The sequence below is a fragment of the Drosophila sulfurigaster genome, chromosome 2R, assembly GCF_023558435.1.
Source record: "Drosophila sulfurigaster albostrigata strain 15112-1811.04 chromosome 2R, ASM2355843v2, whole genome shotgun sequence".
Lineage (NCBI taxonomy): Eukaryota > Metazoa > Arthropoda > Insecta > Diptera > Drosophilidae > Drosophila > Drosophila sulfurigaster.
In genome coordinates this window covers 24249775-24263451 of record NC_084882.1, presented here as the reverse complement: position 1 = coordinate 24263451, position 13677 = coordinate 24249775, and the positions used below count along the sequence as shown (strand labels likewise).

The following is a 13677-nucleotide window of genomic DNA, read 5'->3' as shown; positions in this document are numbered from 1 at the left end:
TTAATTGGGTTAAAGTGCTTTTAGCAATTTCTATTTTACAACTATGCGCAGTTATTGACATAAATTCTAGTTTACCCGGTTAATACAATACATGAAACAGTAAACATTTTACAACATGAAAAGCTCGCCCACATATCATAAACAAAATAAGTTCGGTTCTTCTTCTTTTGGTCAAAACTAATTGGGTCATCAAAGCAACTGCCAGCTTCGGTCGCCTTCCCCCTTCAACTGTTGACCAAGTCGTTTTGCCCTTGATAAGCTTTGGGGCATTATCGAAATGGTTGAGCTGGTAACTCCACAAAAGACCCCTAGACGATTGCTCTGTGGGTCGTTTTGTGCGTTGATCTGCTAATCCCAAAAGGGTATTCGTCTTTGCCACACTTTTATGCTGGCTAAGAACTTAGATTTGCCATACGAAAGTGAGTTTTTACGAGCCATAACGATTTTACGGAAAATGCTACAATTTAAAGAGTCGAAAAAAGTCTTTATGTTAAATATGCTTCACTATCAATTAAAAAGGGGGAATTTTCTCTCTCGAAAATATTCCAAAATATTTAAGTGGAGTTGAATTACTGCAGAAATGGACACTCGACAACCGCAACTGGCAGCAATTCCGAATGCCCTGGCTTTGCCTGGCTCTTGTCCTTGCCCCCAAACGGCACAGACGAAACTTCTTCGCTTGCAAGCTGCCTTGTGGCATTTGCACATTTGTCGGGCTACCTCACGTCGCCCCACACACCCATCATGTCCTTGTACGCTCAGCTTGTGCTTGTGCTTCATGTTCAGCCCTATCACCATCCTCAGCCTCATCCTCATCCACGTCACTTTCATGCGCCTTTTTTGCGTGGCCAAGTACATGTGCAGAAGTGTCCCAAATGACACTCCCGAGAGTGGGTGTGAGCCTTGGTCCTGGTGTGGCAAAAAACCACAAAAAATCGTACATGAAATCGATGTGAATGGCACATTTGGCGAATGCAACTATCACACTGCAAACGAACTTGCAATGCTCTTTAATTGAACTCCATTTTACCAATAGGCTGTAATTATCTGAAATGGTATCTTAATTGCAATTACTTGCCTTACTTAAAGAAGAAAACACAAATGATTTACAGGTAAATTTTCATTAATTTGCAATGTTATGATCTGGCCCTGAGCTAGGTTCACAGCCCCTCTATCATGGCCACACTACCGAAACGGCAACAACAATGCTCAGCCACACACAAATTCAATTTCCTCTGCAGTCAGTGGACCATCGAATGGCATCTGTCGTCATCCCAAGCCAGTGCCAGAATCAGAGCTGGGACGACCAGAATGTGAGTATCAGAGGCAAATGTAGTAGCAGCTATGTCTATGCTCACCCCTTTTCCTTCCCACCATATGTCTCTTTCGCTCTCTTTCTCTCTCTCTGCTGGGGGTATATATTATATTTATGCCATTGCAAGTGCTTATTGATGTTGCATCTGAAATTGAAATCTGCACTGTTTTTTGTTACCATTGCCATTGCCATTGCTGTGACTGTCACTTGGATCGTTTACACTTGAAAATGCATCGATTTCTGTTCCAATGTTTTGAGAACTTTCAATTAAGCAAAGCTGGCATTTCGTTAACCGGGAACGCCATCAGGAAATTTGTAGTGCAATATGCAAAAATGTCATGATACTCCCTAAAGGATCAACCAAAAAAAAAAAAAAAGATAAAGGCAGGAACATGTTTTACTGCGCCTGCAGCAGAGTGAACACAGCAAGTTGAGTCGAGAGCCATTGAGCCTCAGGTAAAATTTAATTTTAATGCATAAGTAAATTGAATTTAAGCAACAGGAAAATTGCTCGCAAGCCACAAAGGTGCACCGTCCCAGCTTCAGCTCAGATGTCTGCCACGCCCACGAAGCCTCATCAGCATATGGAGGAGAAGGCAGACGCCGCACAGTGCTCAGTGCTTGGCAAAAGTCTCTCAAGCAAAATTCTCAAAGCAACCGACCACAAAAACCGAAACATGAAATTTACGCAAATATGAGCAAGCGAAGAGAAGAGCACAGGACGGAAGTGAAGCCCAAGTTTGATGACAACGTGCACAAGGTTGATGTTGAAGTTGTGCTCAGACGAAACCAATGATTAGCTTGGAAACATGAGAGACAACTTCTTCTTCTTATACTTTCATCGAAACTTTAATTTAAACTGTTGCATTGAACTATTTACAAAATTTGCATAAAAGTGGGTTTGCTTCAAATTTTACTTCTGCGTGATCATATAAACAAACTCCTCATAGTTAATGAGACCATCACCATCAAAATCAGCTTCACGTATCATATCATCGATCTCCTCGTCGGTTAGCTTCTCTCCCAGATTTGTCATAACGAATCGCAGCTCTGCTGGCGAGATGAAACCATCCTCATCCTTGTCAAAGATTTTGAATGCCTCACGAAGTTCCTCATCGGCGTCGCCCTCGTTCGCTTGCTTCGACATTAACGAGCAAAATTCCGCAAAATCTATTTCACCGTCACCATTGAGATCGATTTCATTCACAAGATCCCTTAACTCCGCTTCGGTGGGATTCTGGCCCAATGACTTCATCAGATTGCCCAACTCGCGAGTGCTTATCATGCCGGTCCCAGTCTTATCGAATAGGGAAAATGCCTCTTTATATTCGGCAATTTGCTCGTCAGTCAAATCTTGAACCATGATTGTGAATGATTATGATTTCTTGTCGTGAGAAATGTAAAAGAGTTTCGATTTTGAGTTTTTTGTCGATTTAAACTATTTTGTGAGTATTTACAGACTGAAGCATTTAATTTGTTATTCGTATCCAAAACTTGAAACTTAAAACTGTCAAATGATCGTCGCCTGCTTTACTTTTCACTCATCATGGCAACGAAATTTCTATAGAGAATATTGCCCTCGGTATTCGAATCGGCATCGAGTATAATCTGATCGACATCATCAGGGTCCATGGGATCGCCCATCGTAGACATAATTTGTCGAAATTCATTTTCATGTATATATCCATTATCATCTTTATCGAAGACCTGAAACGCCAATATAACCTCATCCTCCGGCGTCATGTCCTTATAACGCTCTGACATCAGATGCAGAAAATCACTGAGGTACAATTCATCTGTACTATTGGGATCGTATTCATTATAGTATTCCTGCAGTTCATGCTCCAGCGGATTGTGTGCAACTGCATGCATAATATCCTTCAACTGCTTCATAGATATATAGCCTTGATTTTTGGTATCAAACAGTGTAAAAGCTTCCGTTAAATCTGCTTCCTGTTCTGCAGTTAAAGTGTGCTCTCGTATTAGGCGTTCTTCTGGTGGTGGAGTGCCATAATCAAAGTCCGTATCCATCGTGAAGAGAGTTTAAAGACAGCTGATGTGGAATTGTGGAAAGAGGCGAAGGAAGTGTGATAAATTTATTTGAAAGCAGACTTTAATAATTGAGACTACTTTCAATATTTGAATGAAACAAAAAAACACAGTCGACTATGAGAACATTTTTATTGATAGTATTGTATACTATTCTTTGAGATTATTATTACAATTATCTTTATTGACTGGTAACTGCAATAGTCGTCATCGATTCAGCGTAATACGATTAGTGGTATTCTCCATTGATAAAGGGATATAGAGTACACTTAGTCTGCTGACAATATACCCCTAAAGTCAAGACGAGTCACCACGAGTAATTGTTCTAAGCATGAGCAATCTCAATGCGCACATACCATTGAAGCTAGGCAGAGAAATGTTTACAACGTATGGGGAGTAGACCGACTTTTGTGGTAGACGACGAAGGAGAAGTTGTATAGGTGAGTCGGTCACTTGAGTTTGCTTCTCATTAGCAGCAGTTCCAATTATGGATTGTTGGATCTGCATTTCTAATTGTTGTTGTGGTTGTTGTTGTTGCTGTTGTTGATGTTGTGTGGGGAATATGCCAGCTGCAACCGATGCCAAAGCAATTTGCCGGTTACAGCTAGAAATTATGTAAATTGTGCAATTTGCCTTATGCACGTTAAGCTTAAAAGCAGCAACAAGAACAACACCAATCCCATTGCATGCCACAAAAGACGGCACGTAAAACGGCAAACAACCAAATATCTACAAGAAAAACAAATGTCCAAAAAGCAACGATTTTAATTAAAATTGTAATTACCAAAGCAGCTGAGTTTGGACCTGGAATTTCAAATAAAATACGAAAAATAAAAAAACAATTTCCTGAGGCTGTTAAAAACACAACCTGCAATCAAAAGCAAAACACAGATTTTACTTCGAATTTCTACGGAGCTTTAAGTTGGCATTATTAATGAAAGCTTTAAGATGTTTTCCTGAGTTGAGTATTAAATTTTATACAAGACCTTAGGTTAGTAGTAAGCCTATATTAGATAGACAAATAATTGAATCTTAACAAAGAATATATATTTGATTTGTAGATGGTTTAAGAATTCTATAAAGATATTATATTTTTCAACCAAAATTCGATTTGAAGTCCTCCTTACACTAAATTCTACTTCACGTCCACAAAACTTGCTCAATTGCTTTATCCTCCTGAATTTAATTAAGCAAAGGAAGATATCACTACACACACAATGCGACACTCAGTTCCAATTGAGTGGTCACTGTCATAGCTTCAGCTCTTTGTCATTGAGTGCTATCAGAGCATAGGCAGCAAATTTGTCTCTCATACAAAGCGCTCTCAATATGCTCCATTGTGACCCTCATTTTGCGGACGACACTGCAACCGGAAATGATATATTGCCCCCGGTGGGGAAGAGCACCAATCAACCCGATGAGGAATGAGCGTGTGACTTTGTGGTATGAAAATATTCTGCATTATTGCTAAAGCCATTGCCTTTGGGGAGCCAGCCAGATGCATTGGCATATGAGCTTGGCCAATCGGATGAGTTGTTTTGATTGGCGCTCTTCCTTTTTGCCACAAATGTCAATTTTCATTAAAGCCGTCACAGCATTGAGACTAACAAGCGTCACACAGTCCACACTGCAAACTCAGGCACTGGCTGGCTTGTTTGCTGTTGATATAAAAAGAAACACCCAGACACACGGACAACATGGACGCAGACTTCTTCAGCCTCTGCCTTGGCGCACTTGAGGCAAAGGCAATTCAACCTGCCACCACTTTCTATCTCAATGGCTTTCTGTTTACAATCCATGGAGGCTGTGGACTAAGGAGAAAGCATTTTAAAACAAAAACACTGCAAGAGTAGAACTTGCTGTTGGCTGCTGCTTGTTGCTGCTTTAAGTGTAAAGGCAAATATGTAGACGGGGCAAGTCAAAGGTTAAGTTACCAACGAGTCTGGCTAAAAATAAAAACGAATCAGAGAAGTCTTGCCAAATGAAAACTGGCATCTTGCTCTTTAAAGTAATCAAAGTTGCACGTGCAGGCATTAAAAGGCATGGAGCACGAAATAAATCAATCAGTAATTGATTTAAGCTCCACTTCAACTAAATACTTAAATTGTTTCCAAGCGTATTAATTAAATGCCTTTAAACACCACTTTTTTATATGCAATAAAAAGATACGAGTTTTTATATTACGTGCTAATGTTGAAATACATATAATATAGCAATTCTATTTTAAATTGATCTATAAAATTGTTAGTTCAACTGGTTTTTATGAGTAGATTCTCAATTGCCATGTTTCACTTTCATGAAATTATGAGGCTGGCACAACACAGAAAGTCATAACTTTTGTTGACTTTGTGTATAAGTCCTTTTGGCCATGTTAGTTTCTTGTTTGTTTGTGACACAAATTGCATTTGTGGATGACAACAAAAGCTTTGGTCAGGCCAACACAATGATTAAATTACTCATACGCCCCGTGTACGGGCATCGCAATAGCACAGCACGGCATTTGTGGGCGGCTTTGGTGGGCGTGTGGTAAGGGGACAAGTGGGCAAGTGGGTGACAACTTCTGTGGAGTTATTGTTATTGTTTTAGTTTTTGTTGTCTGGCATTTAGTTAATTAAGTTTTACAGCAGCTCGACAACGGCGCCTGCTACGCCCAGTAAACAACACTTACCCGCTGCCAACTGCCATCATTGCCTTTCTCTTTCTCTCTCTCGCCCATTTAATTAGTTTTTAATTATTTTGCAGTATTTTTATTTTTTTTGAACAGCACACTTTACAAACTGGACTAGCGGGCACAAAGTTGAGTATTTGTTTTGAGTTTAGTTAATTTTATTTGTATTTGCTTGAACCGCCCACAGGCCCAAAAACGAGCTTCCCCCTTGATGTTCTCGGTCTCATTCTCATTCTCATTCTCATGGCGAAGCTTTGTTCATTTAGCACATTATTTCTACACGCTTTGTTTTAGTGCAGTTCCTTCCGCCCCTTTATGGCTGCAGCCCTAAAGACTCGCCTACGCCCGCAGCTACTCTCTGGATGGCTGGCAAAGTTTTATGTAAGCCCATTTGCTTAATAGGTCAGTCCAGATCGTTGCTTGTGTATGTACAGTAATTAAGTTTTGTTTCAAATTAATAAAATTTAAGCAGGCCGCAAATAGCAAATAGCAAATAATTTGCCCAAAACCGTTTGCTCGTAAAATGCCTTTGACAGAGGCGAAGGCACAGTGTCTGTTGCGGTACAGTTTTTAATTGAAAATTTCTGACCACGTTACGAGGCGAACGTCATCAACGCTGATTGAAATAGCCAAGCAAATATTGCACTTTTCTGCATATTTAACGCATCTGGGGAAAAATTGCCGGGAGCGAAAGCTCAGCTCAGCTCAGTTCAGTTCAGGCTGAGCGTAGAAGTGGAAGTGGAAGTGAACGAATGAGAATGTGAAGGAGCCAATGTAAATATTTACACACTACGTTGGCAGTGCCATAAACCACCGCAAAACAATAAAATTCGCAATAAACCAAATGGAAAACGGCACCAGAAATGGAAGTGAGGAATTGCTGCCGGCGCATGTGAAATGCAATGCAATGCGAAACAAACCAACAGCAACATCAAGAACAAAGCAAAACAAAGCAAAAATGCCAGGGTATGCGCAAGAGTTTTTGGCTTTCACTAACCGATTGAATACCCTAAGCCAAGCGAAGGATTTAATATCATGCTGTAAACTGAATATTGGGGCTAGAAAACAAAATTATCAAGTAATTTTCATAGCTTAACTTTAGAATCTGCTAATTAATAAATTAACTAAAAAGTACTAAAAATATTTGCAATACTACAAAAGGCAATAAATTATTAAAACGCATACATAATAGCACCTTGTTACTAAGCTGTTCACAATTGAGTAATACCCTTTTAAAAAGAGCTGAACAAAGCGCATCGGAACGAAACGCTTTTTCATAACTTAAATTGCACAATGCACAAAGTGCGACTAACTGGAAAATCAACACAAAAGGCAATACCACAACAACAACAACAAGCCCAGAGTTGACTTTCGTCAGACAAACAAACACAATGATACACAGGGTCAAGACAAAGCAATTAGTAATACAGCTTTGAGGCACTGTACTGTTTGCAGCCAAACTCATACTTGGCTTTCTCTTGCTTTATTATGCAAATAGTTTGAACAAAAAAAAACAAAATATGTAGATTGTTTGTTTGTTGCTTGTTTTTATCTACTCACACAATAACCTTTATAGGTTGGCTATTTGCACAAGAATTCTCGTTATTCAAATCAAAATATTAATCAGCTATTAAGATTACACAAGCAAAGCTCATAAATACAAGTTTCTATACACAAATGTAAGAATCATAGCATACTTTTCTGCGCATCATCCAAATAGCTGATTTAGTTTCACCCATTTTAGTGCTGGCTCATGAAAATTGCGAACTCTATCTATATTTAAGCACGGCTATTTTAAGCCGTATAATTAACCACACAACCCATACTAAGCTGTGCAAAATCCGGACGCAGGCACAGAAATAGCCTCCGTTAGCCGAGAAAACTTTTGAGTCACTCTCGCTCACCTTGATGGTGCCGAGTCACTTTAATAACGTTAACAAAAAGTTGATGGTAACAAAAGTTTGCCATGCTTTTGATCATCGCCATTGAGTGCCTAGAAAGCAGCTTTCTCATCAGCTTCTATTGACCTTTTTTAAAGCACTTTCAATAAGCTACGGCAACATCGGCATTGTCCGGCTTACCTTTGAAGTAGGCTTTGACCGGAATTCTATTCTTGTATTTCTCGTTTCCATTCAGCATCCTCAGCTTCATACACACGTGGCTGTTAATTTATTGCCTGTCTAAAGCCCAATTTGGATTTGCAAAGTGGACGCAGTGGTCAGTTGTTAGTTGTTCCTTGATATACGGTTTAGTCAATGGTGACTAAATGTTGGAAGCCTTGGTTTAAATTTCAGTTGGTTTAACAGTTATTTTCTTTGCTAGCACCATGGGCAAATTGTTTTTCAACTGCACAAAATTAAAGCCATAAAATGCAACTCCAACCAACAAGTGCAGGAAGTTGTTAGTTGGCAAAATTCTCAACAGCGGCAGTAACATTCAGTTTGCAATTGAAGTGCCTGTTGTCGTTGTTGATGTTGTTGCTGCTGTTGTTGTTGCTGTTGTTGTCGAATGCTCGACGCCGTGTGCAATTATCACCTCGAGCCATACGTGTACACAGCCCAGGCAAAAACAACAAACAACAACAGCAACAACAACAACATTAACAGCAACAAGAACAACATTATGTGCTCAAAATGTAAATGTCATTTATGTGCCGAGCAGCACAACATGGCGACAACAACAACTACAACTGCCGGCAAGTGTTGCACATTTGAAAAAATGTGCTGCTACAAGTGAAGTGCTAGCAGAGAGTGTACCCAGAGTACACAGGAAAACCATCCAGAGCAACCCAGGGTACCCAGCGAAGTCGCAGTCCAAACGGGCAACGCTGCGAGTACTACTCATAGTTGCTCCTTGCTTCGTCGTATGAATAAATGTGCTGGCAGCACAATCGAGAGCAGTAAATTCCAAGCAGTCAGCAGGTAAAATAGGTGTGAACAAATACATACACACACACAAAAAACTAGTGAAGAACAAAGCAGAAAACTAGATGAGAACGAGGATGAAACCAAGAACAATGGCAGGCCCAAGGCAGACAGTCTAATTGGTATAATAAAATGTCATAAAACGAAAGAGCATTGCAACTGGCCAAGTCAAGTTATGCGGGAAATGTGATAAATGTGCCAATGGAGGAATGGAGAAGAGGATTTTCTGATTGGTTGCAGGTATTCAAAAGGCCAAAGTGCTAGCTGCCTGGCTGGCTGACATAGTTCGGTAACAGCTGCGAATGAAGCAGAAACTGCAACTGTCAATTGTCACAAATGACAATCAGAAACTACAAGAATCGAAATAGAGTTCAATTATTTTGCATTAACTTAAATGGAAATGTTGAAAAGGTTTCTCTACTCTTTCTAAATGCTTTTAAATCAATGTATCACAATCAACTTCATTCGCACTTCAACATCAAAGATTTTTGGTGGCCAATATGTCGATAAAACGAATATTGAAAAAGCATGTCGAGGCCTATAAAAGACTTTTTTTGTTAGTCGCAAATCCATTTTAATACACAGCAAGATTATACTATTTATTTCCTTCTCAGTGTCAGCTCGTCGACGACAGCTTTTATTTTATTTTATTTTTTTTATGTTTTAAGAGACTAAAGCAATTGCCAAGTGAGGCATCAGCTACATTCTCTGTGCCCATATATCAACAGTCGATGGCTTGCAATGCTTTGGCGCCACAATCAACAAAATTAGTTTCATTTCGAGCAAATGGCATGACAGTCAAACCACTCCCCACACGACCCACATAACAAACTGCGCTTTAAGCTCAGTTATCTGCCTTTGCCTTGTAACCACTGACAGCGCACACTTCGCTTTCCTCCTCTTCTCTTGCTTTCTTCTATTTAATTTTCCTTCGCTGCGCACTCGCATCGCTTTTGATGGCTTGCTGGCATCGCTTTTGATCTTTGCCGTGGCCTGATAAATGATAAGGTCCCTGGCACAACCGACAGATAAAGCACAAAAAAAAAACAACAAAAAAAATGCGCCAAAGTGTAGAAAATTGCGCCGCAGGTGTGTGGCCATCAGCCCGCATCAAACTGCAAAGAGAGAAATTGTTCTGCCACAAGCTCAAGAGCAGCCAGGGGAAAAAGACTCTCTTGCTGTGTATAGCTCGATTAAGCTGAAGCGTTTAACAAATCATTGTCACGATTTTCCCTTTAAGATTCATGAAATGTAATTAAAATGCGTAATGGGCGTGCAACTGAAACTTGCTGCCAATTAGCAGCTAAACTGAAAGCTGATAATCATCAGTAATGGGCAACGAGTTGTCAAGTCTCTGATTGGCTTTCTCTTGTCTCGCTTCTCAACTGCTTACACAGCCATTTTTGTGCTTTCAATAACAGCTATGAGCAATATTTATATTTATGCAAAAGTGCAGTTGCCACGTAAGTTTTACCTCGTTTCGCTTGAATCAATCATACGCAGCGTACGCCCGCCTGGACCCCGTGTTTACTCAATTCACCGAGTGCCGTTGCCTGTCAGTCAATATTGTCTGTCTTTCTCATATATACATATAACATATATATATATATATATTTTGCATTGCTTTTATTAAGAGCAGCCATGCACACACCCACACAGATGCGCAAATGCACAATTTAATGGCAAGCCAATAAAAAAATATATTGCGAATATCCACCGATTTTACACTAATATTGACGCCGCATTTCTCTACAAACTTAAACTGAAACCAAATTTAAGACTGTAATAAAATTTAGATATCTATAATATCTAAATCAATGGAATATAATATCTATCATTCTCCGATTAACGAAAATGTTAGCAATAAAATATGAAAACTATATAAAAATCATTAAATCAAGTGAATATAAGAAAACTCGAGCAGTGATATTTTTTAGATATTTTTTAATTTCAGCACAACGAATAAATTCTGGTAGTAAAATTTAAGGATTTGATTTTATAGTAGTAGGAGGAGTTTCGGATTTAACTGCCATCCCATTTTCAGATTCTTTTTGTTGTGTGGGTCATTTCATTGTCTACTTGCAGTGAAGCACAGGAGCTGCATGAAGATGAGCTTGGCGCAGCCTCTGTTTTGCTCTGGCATACATATTTGCATTGTCTGCTGTTCCAATTTTTTGGTTTTTTCTTTTGGTCGATTTTGTTTCTTTCGACAACTGCCGAAACGCCCCTCGATGTGACGTTGTACCATAGTTGTGGCTGGTTTTAATTTCGTTTTGTTGGATTTCCTTTTTTTGGTGGACTTTTTGATAGTTGGAACCGGTTGAAGGTGGTTGGCTTGGGTTCGATGACAACGTTGCGATGAAATTGCAGCTCACAAATTTTTTTTTTTCGGAGCTTTCAATTGAATTGTCAGCGTTTTTTTATGCGAATAAAAAACGCTGAAGCGTTATGTTGTCATACATCCATTTAAAGCTCTGCAGTGGAATGTGTAAAGCTCTCCAAAGGTTTTTTGCAATGCTTTGTAAAAAAATAATACAAAAAACCTCAGCAGTTTAAGTGTAATTTCATCTCATTAATCACTTACCGACTTGTATTTGTATAGTTGGTAGTAATACTATATATGCTAAGGGCCCTTCAGGCTTCGATATCACAATTGAACTCTCGTGGCAATAATATTCATTTCATTGTTGTAAACTCATACATTAAAATACTAATTAAGCTGTGTAATATGTGAACAATTTTGTCCGTTGGAGCGTCAAATATATATACACATTGATTGAGCTTAATTAATTCAGAAATTAATTGCACATTATGTGACATAATTATGAACCTGACACACAACTCCAACTGCCAGAGCTGAGTGTATTGTGTCCGAGTGTATTTGTTATGTGTGTCAACTCAATTGACCATTCAAAATACCCATTTACACGAACACACTCGTAAGTAATTAATGCTTTTACAATGCTATGCGATGCGATTTGCTGCTGTCAGCTGTCAGCAGCCAGTATGAACTTTTCCTCACAACTTTCAAGCAATTGAACATCAAAAAGTTTCTGGCAAATCCCTTTCTCCATTTGAGCAAAGTGCAGCTGTCAAGGGCTATAAACTGAAAATCGACAACGAAATTGCTAGCGCTGTTTTATTCTTTTTTTTGCTATTTTTCTATTAAAAAAACTTGACAAATCGGACAGGCAAAAAAACATTGAGCCAACATAAATTCAAGACGAGGACAACATAAGCCAAAGTGGCCCAGTTTGCGGGCAAAAGTTTTCCCACCCGCAAACACTTTTTACAACATCATTTTCGATTAGATAGATAAGGTCATGTGAGAGTCGGACTTGAGGCGTTGTCTGTTTATCTTGGACTTCGGACATAAATAAGTTAGTGAGCGGTGGCCAAGTTGAGGTGATGGTCAACGACTGCAACTATCCAGGCTAAATTACAAGCAAGTCGGAGCCAGAGGCGTCGTAACTAATCAACCACTGCCACAGCGTGTGTCGACTTTGCAGTTACCGTTGCAGTTTCGGTGGCAAAATGCAATTTGTGCGCTACAAATTGAACAGCACAGAAAACACCTTTCTCTCTCACTATTTGTTTCGCTGTCAATTTAATGTATATAAATGAAAATTAGTAAGATTCCACAGTCCAACGGCAAGTATACTTAATATTTTCTTATAGCAACGTGGGTGGGCACCCGAAAAACTCGCTAAAAACATTCTAAAAGCTGCTGAAAGTATCTAACCAAATGAAGTTAATTAGATTGCGTCAAGCAATTTGCAAGCATCAAGACATTGACAGACAGCCTTGACAAGGACATCAGCAGACAGACAGCGACAGCAACGAAGCAACCAATACTTGTTGGAACGAAAGATGGCTGCCAGCTGCCTCACATCAATGGCAGTCGGTAAGTTGTAGTTGCAAATTTGATTAGTTGCTAATTAATCTCATTAATTGAGACGAGTCAAAGTTAGTTCGCCAAACTGTCGACAGCTCGACAAAGTGTGTGTGTGTGTGTGTGTGTGTGTGCGGAAATTGTCTGAAATTGGCTCCTTAAAGCTGCAGGCAGCCAACAGCATTCAACATCAAACATCCTGATTGTATCCTGAAGGTAATTGACATTGTTTATGACTCGCACAATTGACTGACTGACTGACTGTGTGTGCATTTAAATGAATTGCATAAATATTTTTGCAGAAATTTTCAACACATGCGCACATAAGTTTATGCATTTATTTGTTTATTTATTAGAACTTTTATTTTGCACTTTTTTTTGTGTTCGCCACAAAAACCGCAAAACTAACACAACGCCACGGCATGCTGATGTATCCACTTTTAAAGCTGACGCTGCCCTAATGTCTGCGGTTTGGTTTTTGTGTGGCACCCAATCGAAACATGAACAGATAAAAAGTAAATGCACGACGAAAAAACGAAAAGATACAAATACGAAAATTCAGCTACAAATTGCACAACCGAAAATTGTTATCCACAGAGCGCACAAATTGCAGGCTAGCAACAACAGCATCAGCCTGAGAGGTAGCAGGAAATGAAGGAAACACACGGAATAAAAAAAATTGTGCTTAATATTCACAAAATGAAAACCACAAATATGTGAGAGTGTCTGTGTGAGTATGTGTGTGCTTAAGAAGGAGCTAGAGAACTGTAACCAAATATGCAAAAACTGTGAATTTGTATTCAATTTTGCAAAGGGCCACATAACGAAG

At 39.3% G+C, this 13677-nt stretch overlaps 2 protein-coding genes across 2 annotated transcripts; both read right to left on the bottom strand.

Annotated features, from left to right (window-relative positions):
* Positions 1-2111: 2111 nt before the first annotated feature.
* Positions 2112-2681, bottom strand: LOC133837547 (calmodulin-related protein 97A). The gene has a single exon (XM_062268344.1). It carries the CDS (start codon positions 2676-2678, stop codon positions 2229-2231), a length of 450 nt encoding a protein of 149 aa, XP_062124328.1. The 5' UTR covers positions 2679-2681; the 3' UTR covers positions 2112-2228.
* Positions 2682-2729: 48 nt separating this feature from the next.
* LOC133837546 (uncharacterized) lies at positions 2730-3442 on the bottom strand. Its single transcript, XM_062268343.1, has one exon. The coding sequence runs from the start codon at positions 3344-3346 to the stop codon at positions 2846-2848; it is 501 nt and encodes a 166-aa protein (XP_062124327.1). The 5' UTR covers positions 3347-3442; the 3' UTR covers positions 2730-2845.
* Positions 3443-13677: the final 10235 nt, after the last annotated feature.